The 26,369-nt window shown below is 44.4% G+C and overlaps 1 protein-coding gene across 1 annotated transcript; it reads right to left on the minus strand.

Annotated features, from left to right (window-relative positions):
- Positions 1–932: 932 nt before the first annotated feature.
- On the minus strand, positions 933–25,714 carry LAPTM5 (lysosomal protein transmembrane 5). The gene is made up of 8 exons (XM_009708963.1): positions 25,546–25,714; positions 16,371–16,464; positions 7,451–7,527; positions 6,614–6,742; positions 5,958–6,083; positions 5,325–5,420; positions 1,977–2,069; positions 933–1,007 (listed from the first exon to the last, which is right to left on the minus strand). The coding sequence occupies exons 1-8, from the start codon at positions 25,630–25,632 to the stop codon at positions 933–935; spliced, it is 777 nt and encodes a 258-aa protein (XP_009707265.1). The 5' UTR covers positions 25,633–25,714.
- Positions 25,715–26,369: the final 655 nt, after the last annotated feature.

Consider the following 26,369-nt stretch of genomic DNA (forward strand, 5'->3'; position numbering starts at 1 on the left):
GGAAGCAACAAGCTAGAGTTTTAGATTAAATTGCCAGGGTGGCTGTTAGAAATACCATATTTTCCTTTGCGAGCAGCACATACATGAGATAACATTGGCCTAAGGACAAAGTACCATTTTTGCTAACTAACTTTTTTAGAAAGCAAACTGTTGCTTCCTTGTGACATACTTCAGACAGCAAGGACAAGATCATTCAGAAATGAGACAGCAAAGTATTGAAGACATGAACTTTTTATTTTTTAATTGAAACTCATCTTTCAAGTCACACTAAAAGCAAAAAAATGCAAACGCTCAGGTATAAAATGGCAGAGCAATACTGTGACAATTCCAGCATGCTGTATATTCTGGAATACACACTATTAATCATCATCATAAGCAGACAAGATGAGAGCTGCATCGTAGTTCATTTGAAATCTTCATTCTTTTGCTGATCTGTTTCCCGTAGGGTCCTCATTAAAAGATGTTGGTTAGCATAGCTTCAGGGTTGGACCATCTCAGTGAAAAGGTTCTTGCCTGTTTTCCCCTCGTTCCGCTTCCTAAATACCTCAGCTGCTGAGTTAGATGTGAAATAGATGAGAAACAGCATCTTGCTGGCATAAAACAAGCCTGACGAGGGATGCAGGCCAGTGCCTACATTTCACATTAGCCAGATGTCAGAGGCCGGTGATGGGAATCTCTGTGGTACCTGGTGCCAAGTTTATTAAAATTAGCACTGCAGCTTGGTAGTTCCGAGTCAAAACTGCTAGTGTAGAACAAGGCACCAACCCCAGTGGTTCGCCATCACTCTTTGTAGACTCATGAAGTGAGCTGGGTTGTAATAAGCATGATACTACTATAAAGTAAGGATTTCTCAATGAGGCTGCCTATCTGACAGAAGGAGTAAGAGGCTCCCAACAGCAATACAGATGTCTTCTTCTCCCCGTGAGTGGAGCTTAGATTCCTACATAGGGCGGTGGGGATTCCTTGGGAGGCATCTCTAAGGCTTCTTTATACGATGGCAGCACAGCCTGAAAAAGACAAGACCGTTAGTTATGCTCTGGGGATCACATGAAGGATTTCAAGTGGATTTGATCTCTGATGTGTTTCTCTACCTAGTTCAAAGCAGGGTAAAATGGCCTGTAAGACATAAAGGGCAGAAATCCAGAAGAGTTAGATGTCAGCAGCACTTTATCACCACTTTGCTCCCAGTCCCACCTCCTTCTCCCAAAGCATGATTGCAATAAACGGACCAAGGCTCTTTAATGTCCAGAATATAAGCCTCATTGCCTAAGCAAAGAAGCTAAGCTCAGATCATTGCAGAGGACCGTGATGCATGCACAGCAGGGGCACACATCGCTGGCAAGACAGGAGCTCATCGTATTTGCCAAGTTTCAACAAGACAAATGCCTATAGTTAGTATTCCATATTCTTTCTCTTTACTTCTCATCCATCTTTACAGTATCTCTTATTTTTGGAAGGTGTTCAATATCTTTCCATTGTGTCAGAGCAGCTGGATGCTACTGTTAAAGACATCATCAGTAATCTAAGGAAGGACATTGATATTCATTATTTAGCAATTTGTTAAGTTGAAGGGCAGTGCATCGAATCTCTCAGACATTGATCCAGTGAAAGGTGAAGACAAACTTAACTTTAAACAGGGGTAGCACTATTAGGCACAGAAACCAAAGTTCAACTGAAGTTAAAAACACATCTGTGGATCAAGGAATACAAGTGATATATTCCCATTTATCTGCTTTGCCTGAAGTCTGAGTCTCAGGTTCCTTGCAGATACCATTGACTTTGAAAGATTTCATACAAAACTAAAATTAAAGGAATATAATGTAATTGGAAACTGATTATTAGTAGCTGTTAATGCACATTTGAAGGGTTGAACTCTCTCTCAGACCAGCAAAGAAGCAAAAGTAAGGTTCATCATGCATCTTACCAGTCTAAACCAAGCATTTTCATGGTGTAAATCTGAAGCAGTCTTTACTCACCTTTTCAACGGTTTGTGGGTCGACTTTCACCTCCTCTCTCTTGCTGGCTTTAATATACTTAAAGCAGCTCAGGACACATTTGAACATATAGGCCTGAAAAGGAAAGGGAAAGGGAAGTCTGCTATTGCACTGCAAGTCAACAAGAGCATTTCTACTTTTGCCATCAGCCTGCTATTGTCCTACTCTTTTCTCTGGAGGTAGAAGCCTGGGACCATGTGTCCCAGGGCCTTAAATCGGTCTCTCTTGATCTTTTACTAGAAAGGTGACAACTCCATCTATTCGGAACAGTACACTGGTGTGGCAAGTCAACAGGACTAGTAATATCATTAATTATAAAACACGTGCTTAAGATCTCTGAGAGCACAATATCATCAGGTAGGAAAGGAAAGCGTGTCTTTCACGTCATTTTTCTGAGCAGGGTACAAAGTTTTGATGTCTCAGAAAAGTACCTTAGGCACAATATCCACCTCCCAGAGATCCAAGCCTCCCTGGTCAACTAGGACTGACTTGAAAGGTCAGCTTATTCAACAAAATCCTGTACTTGCAATAGTTACACTTTTCTGACAAGATTGCCTTACACCTCGCAGTTATAAGACACAATAAATAGAGCTTTTCTGAGGAAAACGGATCGATTGACGGATTGTGGCACAAGAAAATAAGCAAGGTCTGTGAAACATTCCAGATTAAATAAATATTTTCTCTACTCTGTGCAGCAAGGCAAAGTCGTGTGCCTCTTATTTTTATTGGCGTAAGAGTCTACTCTAAAAACAGTTGGCATTTTCAAAGGAATATATGGAGTTATATGCCCCAAGAACAAGCCATGTAGCTTAGGATTTCCTAGAACAATGAGGACTGTTTGTCTTGACACAAAGCCAAGACAAAGAACGAGAACAAGGAATGAAGTATCAGAGTTGAAGGAATCCATCTCTCAAACAAACTTCCAGAGACGGAGGTAAATCCAAACTTTCACCACCTTTAGGGAATACTGCAAAAATCTTCCCTGTTCCAAAAGCCTCTTCATAGAGAAAGCAAACACGCAAGACACTGAAGTCACCATATAAACTGTACAAACCCCCCACTTATCCACAAAATAAACTTGAATAAATAAAATTAAAAAAAAATCATACAACAAAAAAACCCTTTCTTTGATTTTGATTCTGGGAGAGTTTGCTGCAGTACCAACCCAGTATATCAGCACTGAATTCGGTGAAGCTGACTTCAATTAAGACTGCTGCAAGCAATAGCAGGTTCGAGCAGAATACATTAGTACACACAGCTTACGTAAAGGCAGCCAGTGACCTTGGTATCATCCCATTTCTGGCTAACTCAAAACACTCCAGAGTCACTGTAGGACACCCTTCTCCACACCAAACAGAAGAGGAAGATCTCTGGCAGCCGTTGACATAATGAGTGGATGGGAAGCTTGTCCTAGAGGTCAGGAAGCGAGCTACTTCAGAAGTAATTATGTCAAACCCTTTCATTTCCCGTCAGAAATGTTTTATTCCCCTTGGTTTCTGCATTCTTATCACCGTGGTGGTGGAAGGGGATGCCTTTATGATACTGAGGTGAGATAAAGATTACTTGTGGACACACAGATCAGCAAAAGAGATTGCCCTAACGGTGCTATGTAAGCATCACCCCTTCACTCCCTCTGCCCTTTGAATACTTTGCATCTCCAGGGAACTAGACTTGAACAACTGATGCTATTACCATTGGGGCTCTACAAGTAAACCTACAACCAGCCTCCACACTGGTAAGGAGCTGTGAAGTTGCATGGAGAGGTTTCCATGTTGCAACAGGACATGCTTCCTGCAAAGGGTGGTGTTACACAAGAGAAAGGAGGGAACGGTGCATTACCATCCCAGTAGCGTTGTCAGAGAAAAAAAAAAAAAGTCTTGCAGGTCTCATATGAGGTCAGTGGCGGAGGCGTTCAGTGGGGCAGGTGCCCCATCTCTTCTCCATCTGACAGACCAGCTTTTAGCTGAATTATGCTATGGTGTGGGATGCAGATAACTATTTGGGGACTGTAATTGCAAGCTGGCAGGCAAACAGCACCAGATACACAGAAACAACATTTTAGTGTAAAAGCAATAAATGTTTGCAATGGGTCATTAAGCAAATCAATTTATGCAAAAAGATCCCGGGCTAGTCCAACGTATTTAGATACTACCTTGGTGTGGGCATTAGTGAATTGAAACTGATGTGCCCTAAATTGGCCAAAAGGCCTTTTGAGGTCTAAAATGTTTCACGTTGTTGCCATGTTCCTTATGAGATCTTTATCACTTGGAAGGAACTCTCTCATGAAAATGGTTTTACTGTGCATGGAAGAGGGGAGGGATTTGTCACTAAGTTTAAGGAATGGGGTTCCTAATGACTTATTTTGGGGAGTTTAGTAGACCAAGGAGTACTTGTGTCTGTCCATTGGTTTTTTTAATTATCCTCCCCCCATGCCGCCTCCTACAAACTCCAGGGCAAGAAGTCATTGCAAGTTAAGCAGTCTTGTAGCTAACCCTGTGGAAAATTCAAATCAACCGATTTGCTAGGTCAGTGAGATTTATGCTGAAGACCCACGCTGCCAGCTGGGTTTCAGGGTTATCTCCGCTCCTATTGCAGAGTTTATGCAAATATTAAAAGATACGCTAAAGTCATGTCCGCAGTGCAATCATACAAGACACTCCACTCCACACTGCCTTGTCTGGCCACCTGGGAAAAGCCTGGATAAAAAGTGCTTTCCAACTAACAAGTAGCATTTTTCACTGTGACAGAATCTGCTCAAGTACCTGGAAAGATCTGGTTTTCTAAGCTGGTCTGAAACCCCTCAGTGAAAAACCTGTTCTCTGATCTATTGAAGCAAGAAGAATAGAAACCACCTCACAGTGGAGTTTTCTAAGATCTAAGCAGGATTTAGCAGTTCACAGGTTTTAATTAAATTTCAGGGTATCAGTGTGCATAACTCCACTTACATCAGTGAGGATACAGTGACTTACCCAAGTAGAAGATCTAACCTGCTGCTTAAAGATCTAATTTATTTTGGCACACAATAGCAGAAGAGTTTCCTATATTTATTTTCAAACATCTTAGCCTTCTAGAGATGAATGGGCAGTAATAGTTTCTGGATATAAGAGATTTTGCTTTATAACTTGTGTCTGCGGAAGCATAAGCGGAGTGATTGGAATATTAGACCTTCCTCAGCCACTACACTGAGGCATGGCTCCTGTTATGCCCAAGGAGAGAACAACAAGGCTTTCCAATGCCCTGGCAGATTTGAGAGAGAAGTAAACCCAATTCCTCTTATCCCCCAGGCAAGAGAACTTCATTTCAGCCTCACCAAACCCTGCAGCCATTTACCTTCAGGAAGAGGACAGCAGCGAACGCAATGGTGAAGGTGACCATCACTTTGGCATATTCCTCTGTTGGTAAATTCTCCAGAGTTGGCAAAAAGCCCTGTGAAAAGAGAGAGGGGGTCTCAGTCATAAACGCTTGTTCCCTCTCCCAGGGTCACACAAAGTGATGGAGATCTCAGCGAGTTTCTCAGCCTGCCTCTCAGAGAGGTGGGACAGGCCACCTTCCTTTCCTCATCAGAAGGAGTACAGGGATATTTTTTCCTCCTCCTATTTACAATCCTTTGGCAAAGATGTTCAGAGACTATTTAAATGAGAACTGAAAGTATGACTGTTTAATAAAGATGAAAAGTTGGTGCATTTTCAATGCATGCAGGCAGGGCCTATCCAAACCATTTTGCTCTGCAATTTGCATCCATAAGATTCTTACGAGAAAAACAAGGTGTGCTTTTAAGAAACACATGCATCAGCGAGCTGTCAGTGAGGAACACTGTGTTGGTGCAAACGTATGGAAATCTTTTGTCATCAGAGCAGTGCTGGGTAGAGCTCAGAGTAAGTTTACTCTGTCTTAACAGCCACCGAAAGAAACTTCATAGGGGTTCAGAGCATGAAAAATCAGCTGAGCTTGCTCATAACCTACCTTGTTGTCTGAAGGCTTGAGGCTGAGGTAGGTGGGGACCTCCATGTAAGAGCTGCAGAGAGTGAGAATGCTCAAGCAGAAGTCCAGCAGCTGCAGAGCCAGGAACGGGATCTTCGAGTGTCCCTGCTGCAAGAAGGGCAGGGAACAGGAGCTTGGTTACGATTACACGATTGCTTCACTTCTGTAGACTTTCCACATTTCACACAGGGCCTGTGCTTTGTTCACATTGACAGCCTAAGCTATTTAATTCACTTACACCAGCCAAAATGATGCGCAAACCATCTTTTTGGGCTGATTTATACAAGCTCTACAAAAGAGGCCTCTGGCTGGAGCAGTGATATTCCTCGCTTATCTCCAGTAAACCCTTCCTAGCATGGGCACACCCAGAACGACCTCCCCAAAGCATTGAGACAGAAAATAAAATCAACAGGAAGATTCCCAGACATGGGAAACTGAGCAATGTCCCAGCTGTTTTCCTTAGTTTTCCTTATGCACTCTCTAGTCCTCAAGGATTGCATCCTGTCTCCAGCCAGTATAAAAACTACCTTGCTGTGAAGAACCATGGCCCAAGAAAATAATCCGTATTCCTACATCACACATCGGTCTCCATCTCATAGAGAATGGAGAAGACCACCCAGAAGTGAGCCGTTACCTACCACGTGTCTAAGGGAGGACATAGAAACGATCGCTGGGACTTGCATGTAGGAACTGAACATTGTTAGGAGACTGAGGAGAAAGTCCATGACTTGTAGAGCAAGGAACGGGATCAGGAGACGTTCTCGCTTCTGAGAAAGGAAAGCAATGCCAGTTATTTCTGTTCTGAATGGGAGAAAGAGACCAGATATCAATACCTGAAACGACATATATGAAGGCACCCTAAGAATACCTACTTTCCTGGAATTTCTACAACTAATTCCACATACTGTGGTGACAATTGATTCAGAAACAATGGAGGGCATCAGCATTGACTTTTTTCACCCCCTTGTGAAGTTTATGTGAATTTTCACTATGTGACATTGGCACTTGATCCCATCAGAGCTGTCATTCAGCTGTCGCCAAAGTTTACCAGTACGGAAAAAGCTGGGTTTCCAAACCAATGCATCGTCATTTCTTCTGCTGAACTGGGAAACGAATCTCCAGTGTAATAGGGGAGTTACAGTTCCTCTCCAGGATCTGACTTGCAAAAGAGCAAGGAAATGAGGCAATAAAACATTTCCGAGACTTAACATTTCCATTCCTTCACACAAAAAATAGTCTTGATGGAAACGTCACCCAGATTTGGTAAATCTGGCAGTTAGCCGGTGAGCTATGTAGATGAACCTGAGACTGCAAACCAGCCACCTTCCCCCTCTGTAAGAGAGCAGGGAGATTTATCTGCTTTTTTGATCATACTTCAGCATTTTCAGTGTGCATCCTCTAGTCCCCTCTTCTAATTCCTCCTAACTCAGACGAGGCCTCAACCAGCAGCTGAATGTCATTTGTGGAGAACATACCTTCACCACACCAAGGAGGAGATTGAAGCTGATGACAAACAGCATGAGGATCAACAGGAAACTGGTGATGACGTCAGCTAAAAGTAATAAAAGTAATTACCACATTACTAAAGGCTTGAACCTAATATCCCAATTCAATTGTACCTCTAAGGAAGAGTTAAAGTGTGATAACCTGGCAGAAAGAATTGTCTGTGTGGGGGAATGAATGCCATGCGTCAGGAAGGTAACCCTCTTTTCCCTTTCTACATCTGCTTTTTCATGTCTTTGAAGGTTCTGTTTCTTTAGCCACCGGGTTGAGCAGGCTGTCAGCTCAGGCACCTGGGAGCCAAACACCTTTATTGCCTGGACTGAAATTTTAAATATCCTAGGCTATGATACTAAGATAAAATAAAGTAGAAAAAAAAGGCAGAGTGCTTTTAGCTAATGATTAATAAATCTGAGTTGGAAATTATTTTGAGATTCAAAGACAGGTAAAATAACCACCGGTGAAATCTGGTGAAAGATCTGCAAGATTCACAAGCAGATGAGAAGCATGAGTTTTAACCACCCACCACTGGTATGGACCAGAGTTTCAGGGTTAAACATCTCACCTCCACTCTCTGTACCTGTAGGATGCAACATACACATTAAAAATAAATGTGTGAGAAGAACAACACAAGACAGTTCTGCCTACAAGGCTGAAGGTAATCTTTGTCAGCCATTTCAGGTGCAGGAAGGTGATCTCTTACATACACATAGCTTCCTACGGAGCAGTTCCCAGGAACTTGGGAACTTCCCTCTTGGTATTGCAGCCTGCCCTGGCACCGCCTGCCAAAGCCCTGCTTGCACTGTACAGTACGCACCTTTGGACTTCCCAGCAGTCTAGACAGCGGGAGGCTTTTTTGTAGATTTGGTTTGCTTCTTAAAAAAAAAAAAAAAAAAAGCAGCTCACTCCAAAGGCAAAACACTGCTACTTTCTTTATCTGCCTCCACACAATCATGTACAGTCTTTCACAGTGCTTCCTCCAACCCACTCTTCGATTGCTTTTTGTTGTTATTTTAAACTCAGGTAAAGCAATAAGTCTGTTTGGGGTCTCCAACTCCCGAGTGCTTGAATAAAGGGTTTTATTTTACTAAAAAAGGGCCAAATTTTTAACTTCTCTGACTTTTTTAAAGCAAATGATCCCTTCCATAGGTACATTCCTTGAACATCAGAAGTGTTTGATTACTGGCTCACTTTCCCCCCTCTCAACTGCCTGATTTATTTCATGGCTGTTAAATAAATCTAGTGCCTAACTCCATTTTTTTCCGTTACCCCTCTCACTTGCTTTCATAAAGAAATCTAGAAATTATGCTTTAGCCTGTTGAATCCCTGATATATTCCAGCTGCTCTGAAATCCTACACTGCTCTGTATTATCCATATTTTCCCCATGAAAATGCGCCTCCATCTCCCCCAGCTTTGAATGTTTGCCCATAGCTTTAGTACCACATTACATTTCTAGCGGGTGGGGGAGTATTTCAGTGCTTGGGCATACACCAAATTGTCCTTAACTCACTTCCTAGCTTTGCTGACAATAGAATAAAATAATTTACAAAGACGCTGAGGCAAAGAAACCCATCCCTCTTTTTCAGGCAAATAACACCAACACTGCTGTTTACAGCAACAAAATGGTTGCATTAGAGCAGTCAGAGCTATATCATAATTTGGCCAATTACTCTGTTTGAGGGAGCAAAGGCAAAGAGCCAGCCCGAGTCAAAGGGAGAGCCATGCTGGAGAAGGGCAGACCTACCACCCAGTGCTGCCCACCACATCTGGCAGGAGATGGGTGCCCATCAGATCCAGCAGCTGCAGCATATGCAAACTGTCCAGTACTGCATCCAGGCTCCGGTAAGCAATGTGGGTATGGACAAATGCCAGTTAAAGAAAGGACCAAAGACAATACTGAGAAATTCTGGAGCCTTTCCAGGGTTGTAGAGGATCTGCCCGACAGTTGGGCTGAGCCACATCTGGCAGCAAGAGCAGGTGGCACCGCCACCAACCCTCCTCACATCCTTACTCTGCTAGCAGAGAGTGCACTTTATTTTATTGAAATGCGTTGAGACAAAAGCGATTTTAACTTCCCTTACTGTCTTCTCTAGAATTAGCAACAAACTTGAGTCTCCTCTAGGCGTGAGATTTGCTGATGAGGAACCTTTAGTTGGAAAAGAAGCTCTGACCAGTGCTTCCTTCCCCGAGCCTCTTCCTTTCTGGGGCTCGAAGGGAAAAACCCTTTGAGGAGGCTGCATCCCTCAAAGAAGCAAAACCAGCTTATATCAAGAGAGGGAGCAGCACTACATGAGTTGCTGCACACGGAAGTGTCAGACATTCAGGACCTAAGGGAATGATCAAAAGTATCCAACAAACACTTCACCTGCATCAGGGAAAAATGTGTTTTGATGGCACAAACCAAGAAACTATCTTTTACTTACAACCAGATAAAGGAAAAACAAATGCAGAATCTGGTTATCACAAAGCAATGAGAATTGAAACACAGAAGAGGAAGAAGTCTTAGGAAACAGCAAAGAAAGAAAACTGAAATCCAGCAAACCCCAAATGAGAACAGAGAGGACAAAGGAGAGAGGGCTTTCCTGCAGAAGATGCTGCTCGCAGCTTTGCGGCTCACACGGGTCGTGGGAAGAGCCTAAGCTTCAAGGCAGAAAACCAGACCCACCTTTCAGAAGCAGAAGAGTAGAGACAAGGCTGTGAGCTGGTGCACAAAGAACAAAACCTTAACATGAGGACAGCACAAACTCAAAATGAAAGAAGAGCTTAACAAAGAAGACAGGAACAGCCATAAAAAGAGACAGTGACAGTCCCAGTCCCATTGAACCCCAAACTGCCTGAAGCCATTTTCCCTGGTTTTCCTCCCAGAACCAACTCTCAGAATTTTGCCCCAGAGAGGATTTATCTCTTTAGCGTGGTGTTTCCTCAGATTCAAGACAGCTGTGTTTTTCTGCCTCTTTCTACATGGTCTCATGCTCCAACTCTTTCTCGGCAGGCTTGCTAATTAATTGGGCAACTGGCTGTTGCTTCTGCAGGCTAATTGCCGGCAGAACCCAGCTGAATTTTCCAAGCAGAATCTAGATCAAAAAAAACCCTAAACAAAATAACAAAGAAAGAAAAAGCCTGCAACCCTACAGACACAAAGGGATAGAAAGAAAAGGAAAACCAAGAGAAAACAACTTTCCACGCACTGTTTGCCTCCTATTTGTTTACAGCAAATACAGTCATCCTTTCTGCTGGCAGCAGATCTCTCCGTTCCAGGGACGTTTTAGTACCAATGGATTTCATCTCCGTAATCAAAGGTTTTACTTAAGCAAAATGACTGCTTCCTTTGTGGGAGAACATTTAGCAGATGGGCTAAAGGAGTGACCCCCTTAGATGGTGGCAGTTGCTGGCTCTTAGCCCTGACCCTGCAAACCCTCCATGAGATGGGAACACAGTACCTGTTACAGAGAGGCCAAATGCCACCTGGAATACTTTACAAGGGCTGGCAAGGTGGCAAGTTACCTTCTAGGACCTGCAGTAGGTCCCTAGGGATCCCTGGGGTCTGCAGCACTTGCAGCCACAGCAGACCCTAGAGACCAGATTACTGTGGCAAACAGATTCTTTCCATGCCCAGCATCTGTTATAATATAAGATGCTAAATTTTAAATCTCTTCAGTATTTCCCTTCACGCTTAGTTGGCCCTTGTAGGATGAATATTTGTCTCTTTTGTTCTTAAAAACCCTCAGCAAAGGGCAAAGTTTAGGAAACTTGAACCAAGCTTGAGCAACTGTACAATCTCAGACAGGGGCATCATTCCATGGTTTTCCCCTCTGTTCCTCCCACATGTTCATCTGGGTGCCTGTCTCAGGAATAACTTGTTTTCCTATATAGCACCTTAAAAAGTACCAGAGTATTCAGAGAATGACAGGGCTTGTCCCTGTAGAAGGTGCTTTGGCTCTTTGAGGACTATTATTGCAAGATGAGAGGCAATTATTACAATAAAGGAAATTCCAGATAAAAGGAAGAAAAATCTTACAGTAAGTGATGCAGCCTTGAACAGGGATGCAGAGAGGTTGTGGAATTCTAATTTTGGGTCAATCTGCAAACCTCAAGTGGACAAAACCCTGGGCTTTGGAGCCAGCCCTGTTTCAAGCAGGAGGCTGGACTGGAGACCTCCAGGGATCCACCTTACTTTTGCTCTGATTTGATGATTACAAAATCAAGCAGGGAAGAAATGTTGCTCCTCACAAAGTGTGCTTCACTCCTGTAGCCCTAGAATATCCTGCCTACAAGAATTTTTCCAGTTCCACAGCCACCGCCATGCTGGCAGTGGTACTTTATTGCTGGCAGAGAGTGTGGGGAGAGCTTGTCCCCCTTTGAGGTGCACCTTTGTCCAAAAGCATACAGGAATAAACAGCAGCAACAAATAAACACGCTCTTTCTTACGCTTTTTCTTACTGAAGTTCTCTGAGACTACCTGAGTCTCCCAGAGATCCCAGGGAATTTAATGAGAAGGAATACATATGCGCTGTGAAAGAAATGCCGTTTTCTTTGGGGAGGTGGTGTAACCAGAACGGGGGCATACGACGGAGCCTCTGCAGAGGTGCACTAGGTATTTGCAATGCTCGCAAGAGGTACCAAAACCCCCCACCTATCCAATGGGAAGAGAGAGCATTTATTTGCCAAATGTCTGGTTTTTATTAACTTCACATCGGGGTTTTTGCCCTGAATGTAGCCAGGAGGGACGTTGAATGAATCCTAATATTTCCCATGAATGTAGAGAAACCCCTTTCTATTTTATGGCCCAATAAACTGGCATGAGAAATACAAACAGGGCTCATAAAGCTGTGGTTTAACAGTTACATTCATAGATTGTCAAGGACGGCAGTGTCCGATTCGGTGATGCTGATAAGCTGCAGGGAGTTGTTTCTGGACAGCTGCATTCAAAGGATGGGCAGGACCAGTAAGGGAGAGAAACCTCCCAGTCCCTTTAGTTGGATTCGCTTTTCATTAGAGAAGGAGGGAATATTTTCTGTATAGGAAATGGTATGCATAGGATATGGTATATGCTGTGCACACAGGTCTTCAGGCATAACTGAGGTATTTTTTTTGGCTGACTGGACAGAAATTGAAACAGCTTTTACAGTTGTACTTTGTCCACAGCCTCAATTTTTATACTCGTTAATGAAAAATAAAAATGATGAACACTCAGGCTGGACACAGGCATGAATTGAAGACATCCTAAAGATCGGACCTATGGCAAGCAGTGGGGTGTTAATCTTTTCAAGGCAGAAAACCATTCGTGTTAGCAGCTTAGAACTGGTAAGGAGGTTTTAATTGAAATGTTTTTTGGGGGATTGCTTTTTGGTTTTATTTTTCCAGCAGGAAAAGCTAGTCTGCCAAAGCTCATATGCTTTCAGGAATGAAGCACTGCCAAGAAGACTTTTGCTAGGAAGGCTTCTCAGCTCCAGGATGAGATTCCTAATGGACTGGAGATGGGGGAGGCTGCATGAGAAATGCACATCCAAATTTCTGCTGTACGTGAGATAGAGCATAGAGATGTGAACCTAATTCCTCCAAATTGTAACTGAGTGGCCCAGATCACCACACAGCCAAATTTGTCTCCTGTTCCCTCTTCCTGACCAAATCAATCTTGTGTTATTTCTTAAATATTAGTTAGGTAGTAAATTTAGATCTACATTAGATTAGCCAACATCCTGGCATTGACCCCACTAGGGGTGGGAAAATCATCAAGACTCCCAAAGTCAAAGAAGAACCTGCGTCATCTTCCCATTTTAATCCAATGTTTTCAACTGGTCTTATATTAATTTCTTGGTCAATTTTCATTGAAAAACAAATTTCAGAGGAGCACTCTCAGTCCTGTACTGCCTGTGGCATCTTGTAAGCCAAGACAGCAAGGAGTAGCAGGCTGCGAGGGACAGAGCATCCCGCTTCTAAGGGCAGCTGACCCAGTCACCCTTCCCATTACCCTGGCAATTGCAAAAACCTACCACAATCCCAATTCTCCTTCCCCTCCCTGACCATACCTGTGGAAATTGAGGCCCATCCCATACCCTCATTTTAAGGCAGCAAAACATACTGCTGAGAAATCTTGAGGGAGCTCTGGTTCCCTATCAAAAACTCCTATATGTCTTTTTTCATATTGTATCATGTGAAAAACATTTTTCCATAAACTTTGCCTTGTTTATATTCTTGAGCCATGACTACAGCGTTAGCATTATATATTCTGAGACGTGCTTTAATCTGGCAGGATCTACAAATAGAGCAGCAGATGCTGAGGGCATCGACAGAACCTCTCCCCACATTGTTCTCCAACTCTTCCATCTGGGTTTTGAAGTCAAAATGAACTTTTTGTATTGCGTTGCTCTACTGCTTCCCTGCTAGTTTCTGGAAATAGAAGGGTTTCACTGTGTTTATTCCAACTATAATCAGAAAACACAATCTCCCAAGCAAAGCCCTTTGAAATGCTTGGGAAGAGAAGCCAAGTGGAAGTGCTGGGGATTTCATTATAAAATACTCCTTTTTGTGTAGGAGGCAGTGGAAGAAGGGGAAGGAGGAAGACCTGTAATTTTGATTGTGTGGGAAGAGGAGGGGTTGTTAAAAATGGGGCCAATTTCACTCAGAACAGTTCTATTCTTAAAGAAAACTCTCTGGATTTGCAGAAATGCATGTCTTACTTAGAAAGCACATAATGGTTTCATATGGAAATTATCTGAAAAATCTGTCTCAATGATGTGTTTCTTTTTCTTTAAAGAATATTTTACTTAGAAGCTTCAAGAAAAGTAAAAATTATTGGCCTCGGATGATCTTTCTGCAAAAAATAATGAAAAACCATTGCCATTTTTACATAACTGTATCTGTGGGAAAGTATTCTGATCTGCAAATATCATGTTTAGTTTTCGGCAGTTCAGATCACTGTATTAGTCAGAATGCCTGTGAATACCCCACCATCAGGAAAAAATATTTCCAACTATGCCCATGTTCAAGCCAGGTACATCAAAGGAAAAAAACACCACCAAACAGACAAACAAACCCAAACAAACCCAAAAAAGGGAGGAAGACCTTAAGGTTACACTTGCATCATGTTCTTCAGTTTTCATTTGTAAAATTAAAACTAGAAACATGTATTACAGAAATGGAAAACTGGATTCTCCTACCTATGTTGTGCTGATCCCAGCCACCCAGAAAACAGCCGGGTTTCAGAGCCTTTTCGGTGTATTGTGTGTTGCCCTAATGGGAAGGCTCTGCAGAAAGTGTTTTCCAAAGCGGTCATCATACAAGCCTACACTGGGTGTTGAGTTGAGCCACAGCTGCAGAGGGACCTCTGTGGACCACAAAAAAGTAGCCTCTAACCCCCCAGACCGGACTACTTTGGAAATAATGCCCTGTGTGAAAGATGTGAACCGTGACAGCAGACCCTTGCTTGGTGTCCTGTCACCAGGACTCACTGACGTTTCCATTTTCCACTCGCTGTTGCTGCCTTTCAAACCAGCCTTGGTGGATCACAGTGGTGCCTCCAAAAACCCAGCTGGGCTCTTTTGAAAAATGTGAACCCATCTGTTAGCAATAACTTCACCCAGACAGTGACTGTGCCTGTTTTGGTGCTTTCCACTAGGTCTGACTCGACACCGGGAACAAGTGAGTTTGGGATGTGCAGGAATCTGCTCTACTTGGTTTCCTTTACCTCCACTTTTAGGACAACTCTCTGTGAATGCTTGCAGCCTGGGGAAGGACAGACTGGAAAAGCAGGGAACAGGCAAGTTCTTGCTGCTGTGAGTTGCATTTCTCTCTGACTTTGAGCAGGGAGAGACAATACAGGGTGTGGGAGCCTGGTTTCTGTCTTTCTGCACACAGCAAAGAAGGGTTATCGCAACTTGTGGTTTTATACAGAAGAGTGACTAAGAAAAGGAAAAAGCACCCTGTGTTTGTTGCTTCCAAACAGCTTCATGCAGAATTTGCCTGATTAAATAATATATGAGGTTTGGGGAGTTATTTTCTTTTAAATGGCACCCTACATGAGACATCTGCTGGGTCTCTGAAAGCTAAGGTAAAATCTTCTGAGCTCAAGCCATAGGAGTTCAATCAACTGTGATGAATGTGATGCTTGTGACTATTTCTGGGGTATGAAACAGCCTGGCTGCTTCTTCCAGACAACCGATGTTCTGCAAAGAACACCAAAGGTTGGGAAATTCTGGGGATGGGGGCCAAAGGGAAAGGGAGGTGGGCTGGTGTGGCCCTCTGACGTGCCTTCAGCTGTGAGGTAGGAGAACCCTGCATGGCATGATGGATGATGAGAAGAGGATGGCTCCATGGCATTGAGGGCAGGGTATTGGTGGTAACATCAGGTAGCCCATGCACACGTGGGATGTTGTGAGGGGCTGCTATTTCTCCCTGGGACCCCAGGGTCACTGGCCAGACCAGGTCCATTGAGGAGCTTGTCAGACACTTCAGTGTTTTCCTGGAAAATGCCCAACATGTGAAGGGAGCCAACAGTGCGTGTAAGGATTAAATGATCTACAGTTGGTGAAAAGAAAGAAAAGAGGAAACCAGGGTTGTCAGATTAATGCCAAGTGTATTGCAGAGGGAGTGGGAGGGCTGGAGGAGTATGAGGGTACTGGAAAGTTTGGGCTGGGGGCCTGATACTCTGAAATAAAGACAACTTCACTGCGCTCCGCACTGGTCTCCCAAAAGTCAACACAGCCATGGCCTAAACCAAAATCCAGATTTTTAAAGCCTAAATTTTATCTCTGGGTCTGAGCTGTTGGCCCATCTGCTCTGAATACCAGCTTCCCACTTTCTCTGATGAAAAAGAAAGAGGGACCAATGTAGGACCTTAGGCTCCCTCTCAACCCCACAGATGTCTTCTGCTTTCCAGCATCCCGGCAACCTACCAATTCGGTAGTAATCCTTGTCCAGGTCTTTGCAAAAGCCTTTCCCGCTAGCCACCTCCAGGGAGTACTCAATCAGCAGCAAAACGCTCATAACCTAGGAGAACAAAAGCAAAAGACGCAATTCAGTGGGCCCTGGGCCAACTTCCTATCAACAAATTTGTTTCCAGGGAGCACGCAACAGCCACAGTCCTAAAGGCAGGATGGGTCTCCAAGTGAGACAGTCATGAAGGGTTTAAAATCATTTACAAGGAAACATGGAGGCAAAAGTTACCAGTTTATTAATGGCTTAACTGTCTTCTTCTGCCAGCTTCTGAAGGAGGATGGAGGAACTACAAAGTTAATGACTTTCATTTCAACATTTTTTATCCAGATAGTCCTGGCTTTACATTTTGAAATTGCATTTTGCTTCAGAATTGAGCTAAATGTGACAATAGTATTTTAAAGTATAAAAAGAAACACAAAGAGAACAAAGATCTCTCTGTAAGTCTAGTTATACTAATTCATTGACAAAAAATCATTTTCATTCTTTTATTTATTTGAGAAAAATCTCCAAATGTACTTTTTTCACATTGAACTAAAATGATTTTCTCTGAGTTTCCAAATTGGACTATCAAACCCCAGACTCTAGGGTTCATTCCCTTCTGAACTTAGCAAGCTGTGAGATAGAGTGAGGTCTAGAGCTGTGGTCTCAGTCGTAGAACTGTACTTCTATATCCAAACAGTAATGATCTGCAGTAAAAAATCAATTTCTAACCCCCAGGTTAGGGAGAGCTCCTGTTGCATTTGGGGCACTGGATGGTCAGGGGCTGCAGAAGACCTCTATGAGGCTGGAGACCTCACCATGGAGCACATCAAACAGCAGGTCCAGGGTATTTCCGTGCAAGTCAAACCAGGAAATGAGTAGCCACAAGGCCAGACATCCCACCACATCCCTCCTGGGGACAACCCCGCTCTGCCAGAGTGTACGCTACAGACAGCACACGCCAAGGGACCAAACTTGTTGAGGATCTGGGAACAAGAAGTCCAAGGCCACAAGGGAGGATCACAGTGTTGTCAGAGCCAACAAAAACTCTTGGGGTAAAGGACTACTCTGATGCCATTTATTGCTCCTTCATCACCTTACTGACAGTTTCAGCACTGTGTAGTGAGACGGCACATCTCTGACTCCACCATGCATCCAATCTTGTTCATCGCTTTTTTCCTCATTCTCCGAACTCTGCTGTCCTCCCTCATCCTTGATGTGTCTTTCATTTCTTCCGCATTTTCAGGCTGGAGCAAGCTGGAGCACAGCATGGTCTGCCAGTCCTGTACCTAGAACTGCACTTTAAAAGCAGCATAGTGTGTGCTGTGTTATTTTAAAATTGGCGTAAGGGTGTGGCTAGTTGGGGAGGAAACCTGCTGCTACGTTGCCACAACAAATGGGCACAACCCGAGAGAAGAGAGCAAGAGTCAGACCAGGAGAAATGCATGGACCATCATACCCTGAGCATTTTTCCTTGGAGATGTGGGAACTGAGTCTGCAGGAGAGGAGATCCTGAGGTGTGCAAACAATGGAGAAACCTGTGCAAACACGACTCTCCATCTTCACCCCACCGACACCGGGTCCAGCATTGGGAGCACCCATTCTGCAGACTATTTTCCAGGGACAGGAGTCCTCAACAAAAAAGCAGTTGTCAGGAAGAGGTGAATGACAGAAGACATTTTTATCTGGACTGCACAACCTCTGTCTGAGAGTCATCTGAACCCCACACGGATGCAGGAAGGAAGGTTGTATCTTCCACCAAGATCAACACCAGCTCTGGTACCGTATAGCTGAAAAAACTTCTCCACAATAGTTCTAGCAACCTTTCATTTCAACAACCGCTTAAAGAGTTGGCACAGGCAAGGAGGAACCGGAACTGTTGCGGTCTGTGCTTGCGTTTGCAAACTTTTTGTGTGGGAAACAGCACAAAACCAGCAACTGCAGGGAGATGAGGCAAACCTAACTGCAAGCGAGCAGAAGAAATAATATTTTTGGTCTTTTGCAGAGCCGAGGCTGGAGATGACATACAAGATCCAGGCAGAGTTCAGGCTGGAGTAGCATACAGTCAGATGTCCTAGGGCTGAAATTGCAAGCAAACAAAACAAAGAGGCATGGAAAGAAAGACTTTGCGTTGCTCTGAAATGGGGAAGCAAGGCTGGGAGGGATGGCCTACAGCAGACACAGGAACTGAATGCAGACTCTCCCACTGTCTCTGCATTAGCCACAGGAGATTTTGAAACTATCTTCAAACCCAAATTCATCAACTTTCTGTGCCACAAGCTGCAAGTGCAGTTTCCAGAACACCTGTAGCACATCCCCCAGAACCCTCTGCTTCTAGAGTGAGCATCCAGCAAGCCACGCTCGTGCTGCAGCAGGGACTGGGACCCTGTGTCCCACCGCTAGCCTTCCCTCTGAACTTAAAATACTGTCTAGAGTCTGAGTTGGAAGAAAGGATGTGTCATGTTTTCTCCTGGCCTGTCTGATATCAGATTCTTCAATAGCTACACTAGACACACTACTTTTTTTCATTTTTTTGCCATGCAGTAAATGAACTTTGCAATTTGTTCATGAGGCTGATAGGAAAAGGAGAAATATATAGATCTCATTACATGAACACAAGAAAGTTACCATGAATTCAGTTCAGTGTAACAGTGTTTGAAGTCCCATGGAAGCACTGAATCTTGTCAGGGTTGAAATTGCGTCAATCTGAAGTTTCTTTACACTTGATGGTCTACCCTAGGATGTAAAGGATCTCTTAACTAACTACATATGGAGATCACATGCCCTAACTTGTCTGAGAGGTTTCATGTACATGCTCCCAAAGAGATTTCACTTCCCTTATTGCTACTGTTGGTCAAACCTCTCAAATGTCAACATGGGAAATACAGGAAGAAATTGCTTTTATAGGTTTCTGTTAAATGCAGGTTGGAGCAAAACAGATGACCTGAGCCCTAAACATCAGTTTCATTCCTGAAAGACAAGTGAGTGAATGCAGGACATCAAATCCCAAATGCTCCCATCCCAGATGGATTTACAGCCAGAGCAGACCCAGAGCCTAAACTTCAGTACGAAGAACCATCTCTAATGTCTGTCAAAGAGGGGAACAGTAGAGCAAAAGAGTTCCTGGTTTCCTTGCAAGTGTTGAAATGAGCCATACAGCCTGACCAACTGCAGTCACGTAAAATAAGTACAATCAGATAGAAAACCCAAGCCCAACCTGAAAGGTTAAGCAGAAGACTTTTAAAATGAAAGTTGATTTAAACTTTCCATTTAAAAGGGCTTTTGTATAGAAAGAACAAGCCACTGAAGTGCAACGAGATAAAACAGACAACGATCTGCCTGCCTGTCCCTTGGCTCTCCTTCACAAGTGCTGTGTGAGGACCAGGATACCTCTCCATCACCTGCCTTTGGGTTTGACATGGTCCTGCCTGGTATGTGACAATCTCATTGATTCCTGCGGAGAATACACATACAAGGCGATGAAACCTCTGCAGTGGGCTGCTCACATCGATTTGAGAAGAAGGTGGAGAAAGGTTGATGTGGTGTCTGCCTGGCACTCCTTGCTCTGCAAGGCTGTATGTATTCTCACTCGAGATTCACTCTTCAGCTCCAGAAGAAACCAAAGTGTTCCCATTTCAGACAGACAGGGCTGCTCAGACAAGCGTCCAGTTCCCTTTCTTATTGCTATGTCACGACAGGAGAGAGGCAGGCTTAAAATTGGAAATTTCACCTTCTGGCACTCCATTTGCAGCTCACTTGGTGCGCTGCAGTCTCCCAGCCCCTCCACCAGCCAGTCCTTCTTATTTTATCTCCTACAGCTGCAACTTTTGTGGGACACCTCTCATCTTATTGCTGCCTCTGTTTAAAAGGAGTGCTTCAATTTTCTTGGTAAAAGATTTGTAACACCAGGAAATGATGTGACTTAGCCAAATAGTGTAGGACTGAGGTCGAGCCAGTCGTTAAACCAAGGCAGGTGTCTTGCAAAGCAGAATCTTAACATCACGACGCAGACACCCCCTGTTCCCTGGTGAATAATTTTGCTGCAGCTGCGGTAGGGTTAAACTGCTGTTAGAGGTTGTGTCATGTGCCTTTTTGTTCTGAAATATGTGTGGCTTGACTAATCTCCAAATAATTTATCTTCATGCACATGGCCTTGGTGTGACAGCTGCTCCTTTTTCTTTTCACACCCAGTGTTTCTGCAAGAAGAGCTTGAAGCCATAATGAACAGGAGTCAGTGGGGACGATGACATGCTGCTCCAACAGTGCACTGGGGAGCTGCGAAGGTTTCTGACAGTGGTGAAGGCAAGCAGGTGACACCCAGCACTTTGAAGGCAAATGGCACCATGTAAAAATGCTGTACTTTCAGTGCTTTGCCTTTTCTTCCTTTAATTTAAAAGTGGTTGTTGTGGCAGGGTAGGATGACGTGAGCAGTGATTTTAGTTCCCATTTGGTTTGCTTTCAAAACATTTCATCTTTTTCTTTCTCACTGCCTCCTTCTTCCCATCTTGTTTGTGCAACAGAGATGCTCCAGGAGGACAAAGGAGCAGCACAGGGTCTGCTGAATATCTCAGGTCAGCCAGAGCCTGGCAGAGATGCAATGAGTCGCAGCTCTGTACCGACAAGAGTCATGTCAACAGGCAAGGACTGGACCTGGAGAAGATCCCAGAGATAAGACTCTGCTCCTTCAGTTAAAGAGCTGACAAAGAGAAGAGCTTGGCTGCAACAGAGGCTGGACCAAGCCACAGACATGATGCTTTCTAAGACCTCCTTTGGCTCTAATCAAGGACTAGTAGCAAATGAATTGCAGGTTTTCTGCCCATGCTGAATGCACAGAAGCAACTCCCTGGCCTTGTTCTTGAAGCTAATATCAAATAACTTGAGCTTCGTCATGCCTGGGAGGAGCCAACGAGCAGAAGGACAAATTCCTCCATGCTTTCTTTAAAAGTCACCTGCAAGTCACTTCACAACACCCAGTGAGGCTTTGCTAATCACACAACTCTGTCCCACCCCATTCCCCTCCTTCTTCCCCGTTTGTTTGAGAAAGCCCATGATTTATTTCAACTGTCTATGGAGAGATCAGCAGTGAGACAAGTCTAATTTATAGGAGGACAAGACATCGCCACAAAGCCTGAGAGCTTGTGTTTGATGGCATTACTATCACTCTGCATCACTGTGATTCATCACTAGGACCCACAGCAATAATTTATATTGATACAAACCAACAATATTGATGTAGCAAATCATCCAAGCCACTGCTGAGTTATAAATTCCTTTTTCTTTTTCCCTCCCTCTTCCCAGCTGCAGCTACATGATCAAAAAGGTGGAGAAGAGGTAGGGAAAAAGTGTTTTCTATTCTGCCACCTCTTAAAACAGTAAGACAAGACAACCTTCTCCAAAAATCAAACTGTTTCCCAAGAGGTTCTGTGTAAAAGAAACCCACTGCGATGATACAGTAGGTACAGACACCCTGGGACCCACAGAGACTTGGGGATTTAGAGGCTCTGGCATTGCAGTGACAATCACTCTGTCAGGAGTCAGCAGCAGCAGGGTTGAAGAGATGAGGGCTCAGGCTGCTCCTGTCCATTCCCCATATCCTTTACTGGGTCAACCCCGGTCTTTAAGAGCATCTCTGGCTCCTTAGCCTAAACCCAAGATGCATGTTAGCTGCCAGTGCTCCCTGGTACCACATGCCCTGCATTGATGTTGTGCATCATGCTTGTGCATATCTTAGGGTAATCACTCTTCTGGTTTTGCAATGATGCACCACAAAGTTTCGGAGGGTCACCCCAAACCCTCCTGACCACCAGCCACATCCAGCTGGTCACTGCGATGGTGGCTGAACTGCACAAGAGCTTTCATTTAGAGACATGGGGATGCTTCCTACCCAGGCAGCCCTGGCACTGGAGGCTATCAGTGTGGGCAGGGGGAGAGCAGAGCAAGGACCCAGCTGTGGCTCTGCAGGATCCTCTCCAAAACCATGGTGGGATCCCATGGTGAGTTCACATTGCTTGTGATCTGTCAGGTGTAGGGTGAAGCCAAAGCCTGTTTTAAAAGTGGTCTCAGAGTCACATTCATACTCAATGCAGACTTGTCCCACGTAAGAGAAGGTCAACAGGTAGCTCCAGCAGTAGACCCCTGATTGTCCATACTGCCGTATTTAGCTTGCTTCCTGGCTTTGGTGTGAACCAATCCAACCACTTTTCTTCAAGAGCAATCTGCCCCAGAAGGGGCTGGCCCCAAACCAGGCAGCATCCCTTGGCTTCAGGGCCCAGGACCAGTCCTTTGCCCTCTTTTAGTTAGCAATGCAGAGAATCTAAGTGTTTTGTTGCAGATACCTATCCTTTTATTTGTCTAGGATAATGTATAAACTACAACTAAGTATACCACACATAATTTCTGCTTTGAACCGTGTCTCCTCAAGAGAGGGATAACATTTACAGCAATAAAAAACACTGTGTATGAAACAGCCTCCGCTCATAGAGAGCCCTGTTAGGTCAGAATTTGTCAAACATGGAAAAGAAATGATTGAAAAGGAAATGTGAGCAGAACAGAGCCGGAGATTATTAAACACAACAGCTAGTAAACATGATAGTTTTCATGTAACCTCAAGGTCAAGAAGTCTCTGATGCACTGACTGCAGAGGGTGCCCAGGGCAGGGATCACTTGGTACCTGTCCTGCTTCCAAAACCTTCTTCTCTAAGCAGCCGCTGATGGCTGCTGTTAGGAACAGGCTGGGGGGCTGCTGACTCTGGACATCTGTCTTGTGACTTCTGCCTTTGCTGTTTTGCAAAGAAGAGCAGCTTCTCTTGCTTGCCCTCAGTGGACCTTTGAACCTCTTCTGCAAACTTTTTCCTGTGAGCACTGTGAAGGCTCACTCCACGGCTCTCTGCCTTTTGCTGTTCAAAACTCGCCTGATGTCTTCAACAGACCCACAAAACATTCTTGAATTAACACGTCTTTTATATGATGTCACTTGTAATTAAGTTTTCCCTGTTAGTCAGCACCACCGAGAGGGGATGTCTCATTCTCTCCCATAGCACACTGGTGCAAATCAGAAATCTCTATTGTTGTTACTGGCATCACGGTGAAACACAACAAAAATGTGCCTCAGTTCAAAGCATTTGGTGAATTCTGAGAAAGAAAAAGGAAGCTTTTTTAATGATTCACCCTCCCAGCTAAGAAAAATAATTCATTTTCTGTACCTCTGTTTCACCACTGCTAACAGATAGCTCACGTCGCACGGCGTGCTTGTAGCCCTCTGGAGAAAATGTGTTGTAGTTCCCTGTCTTGTGTTTCCTACCTTTGCACAGACCTTTAATTTTGCAGCTTCTCTTCAGATCATGGCTATACTTCCTACAAGGGTCTCGTTTCTAAATGGTTCATGACCATCTCTCTGTCATGGCTATATGTTTAATTGGTTGTCAGAAATTGCTTGTGCTCTGCTGCAAACTCTCAGCTTTCATGTGTTTCAACTTTTGTGTCTTGGGGTCATGAGAATGCAGAAGAAATACAGCAATTTCTTTTTCTTTAAAGCAGTGAGATTATAAGCTTTGAGCTTGTGGCAAAAAGACAAGTAACCTGGCCAGGGTATAATCTAGATGCTCAAAAAGCAGAAAGCAAAAGAAGTTATAAAATTACATGATTCTTTTAACCAATCTCATAATGTTTTTGAGATCCCCAAATAATTAAAATATGGCATGGTGATGCCACTACAGCACCCGGCTTTCAAGTAATGCCTGGGGAAAGATGTTGGCAGTTACATTGCAGGGAGATGCGGTGTAGACCCAAGTTTCTCTGCTTTCCTGCTCTGGGCTGGCACAGGACCATCTTTTGCCCCAAAGCAGGGAGGTGCAGAGATGCTGTGCTGCACCCAGGTACAGCCACCCCCCTCACTCGCCACCTCCAGCATCCCACAGCCTTGCTGACTCCTGGCATGTTTATAAAATCCTATCCTCCACTGAATTCTTTCCCTTTATCTTACTACCCAAAAAAGCAGCTAAGCTGATCTCCAGATTTCTTTGCCTTTCGTTTCATGAATTGAATCCTCCACCAGTGTATGCAGGCACGGCATAGTAGAAGTTAAACGCATTGAACCAGCACATCAGACCACTGTCTTGGCTTTGTGTGAGTGAGGAGGGGGTTACGGTGCAATACGTATTTGCTCAGGCAACTTGGATTGCTCCTGCTGCCCTAAGAAAGCTGGCCGGTGCTGCAGGGCGAGCATGGCACATCCTTCCCATCCATGGCACGGCTGCCACGGCTGCCACAGCTGCCACGTATTTGCAGGCGACAGCTCCCCTCACTCCACTTCTCCTGTGCAAGGAGCGGGTTAAGAGCCCCCATTAACCGTTATCACCCTGCAGGCTCCCAACCCGTGACTGTGCACACCGAGTGCAACAGATGATAGGATTATTTTAAGCAAGAAACCACATCCTCAATATGACTTAAAGCCACCTTAAAGCCCCTCGGTGCAACCAGGTGGAGGGGAAGAAACGTCTCTCCAGGCTCTGCTGCCTCTGCTCGCTGCCATCTGCGCCCACTCCCGAGTATTTTCTCCAGCTGCCTGGCAGCTGAACAGAGCCACACGTCCAAACAGAAACCGAAACGGTGCATATAGTGTCCAACTGCCCGTAGAGAGAGAAATTAGGTAGATTTGCCTGCCTGCCCTTTGCTTGCCTGGGGCCTCAAATCTCTCCTTGCTCCACCGACCCATAATTTCAGCACTCCCACCGTTCCCATCACCAATGTGCTGCCCAGTTTCTAACCAACAGGTCCAGGTACCTGTGCTGAGCCCTGGCCAAGCTGCACACCCCTGCACGGGTAAGAGCTCCTGCTCTTACTGCTGCAAGGGAAAAACGAGAAGTAGAGTGAGTTTCCATGAGCTCCAATTGATAAAGCCAGGGAAAAAGTAGTTAAAAAACCCCTCCTAGTGCAATAAATTTCTTTCTGCCCCTCCTTTCCCCCCCGCCACCTTCTCTGCTTTTGTCCATCCCTCTCAAGTCGTTGGGTTTTCTTCTTTGGGAACAGGGAAAAGTCAACAGTTAGAAAATCTTGTGATTTGCAATGATTACACCTTCTGCAAAGATTACAGCTCTGCTTCTCTTTTCTTGTCTCCCTCTCCCTGTCCCCCCTGCTGTCAGTCCTGTAACTTACCATGTGGAAGATCCCTAGAGCGACTGTTGCTGTCTTGATGTTGAAGAAGCAACATTTTGGGGGCTCGGTGGTCTTTTGGGCGGTCATTTTCTGATCTCTCTGCCCAGCTGTGAGTTAATGAGGTTGAATTTGCAGCAACCACCCCACTAAAAAGCAAAGCGAGCAGTGCAGCTCAACTTCCTTCCTGGTCTATAAATGTGTTAAGTCATCTACAAAGTCACATGAGTTCTTTGATTTCTCAATAATAAAGAAAGCAAAATTGTGTTGCTTTGCTAACAGATCTTTAACTGCTCGCACATCCCAGATGGCAAATGCAAGCACAAACGCTGCTTCAGGCAGGTGGTGTCCAGCAAGTGAGGTATACAGGGAGAAGAGGGATCCGAAGCAGGGTGCAGCTTTGTCCTACAAAAATCATCAGAAACAAAAGCAGGAGGCCAAGAATTTCGCCTTAAACTTGACCCGCTGTTTTTGTAGTGAAGCATCCAAGTTCCTCAGTTTGAAGCGGCTCGTTCCTTGCCAGCAAAGTCACCATTCCTTGGAAGTGCTCCTGGGAGCTAATGCTTGAGCAGCCCTGGGCTGTGGGACCAGGAGGATGGTGAAGTGTTGTTGGCTGAGGGATCTGCAGATTTGCTCCCGGTTTCTGGGACAGCTGATGTGATTTATGTTAGTCAGCTCCTGGAAAAGAAACACAACGGAGAGACTTAGTGACTTAGCCACTGTGTAGGACATCAGACTGTCTACCCCTGCTTGAACTTACTAAAATGAGCTCTTCACTATGTACTTATTACTGTTGTCATAAAAAACATTTTTTCTTTTGCTCTTTC

The sequence above is a fragment of the Cariama cristata genome, unplaced genomic scaffold, assembly GCF_000690535.1.
Source record: "Cariama cristata isolate BGI_N322 unplaced genomic scaffold, ASM69053v1 scaffold13491, whole genome shotgun sequence".
Taxonomy (NCBI): domain Eukaryota; kingdom Metazoa; phylum Chordata; class Aves; order Cariamiformes; family Cariamidae; genus Cariama; species Cariama cristata.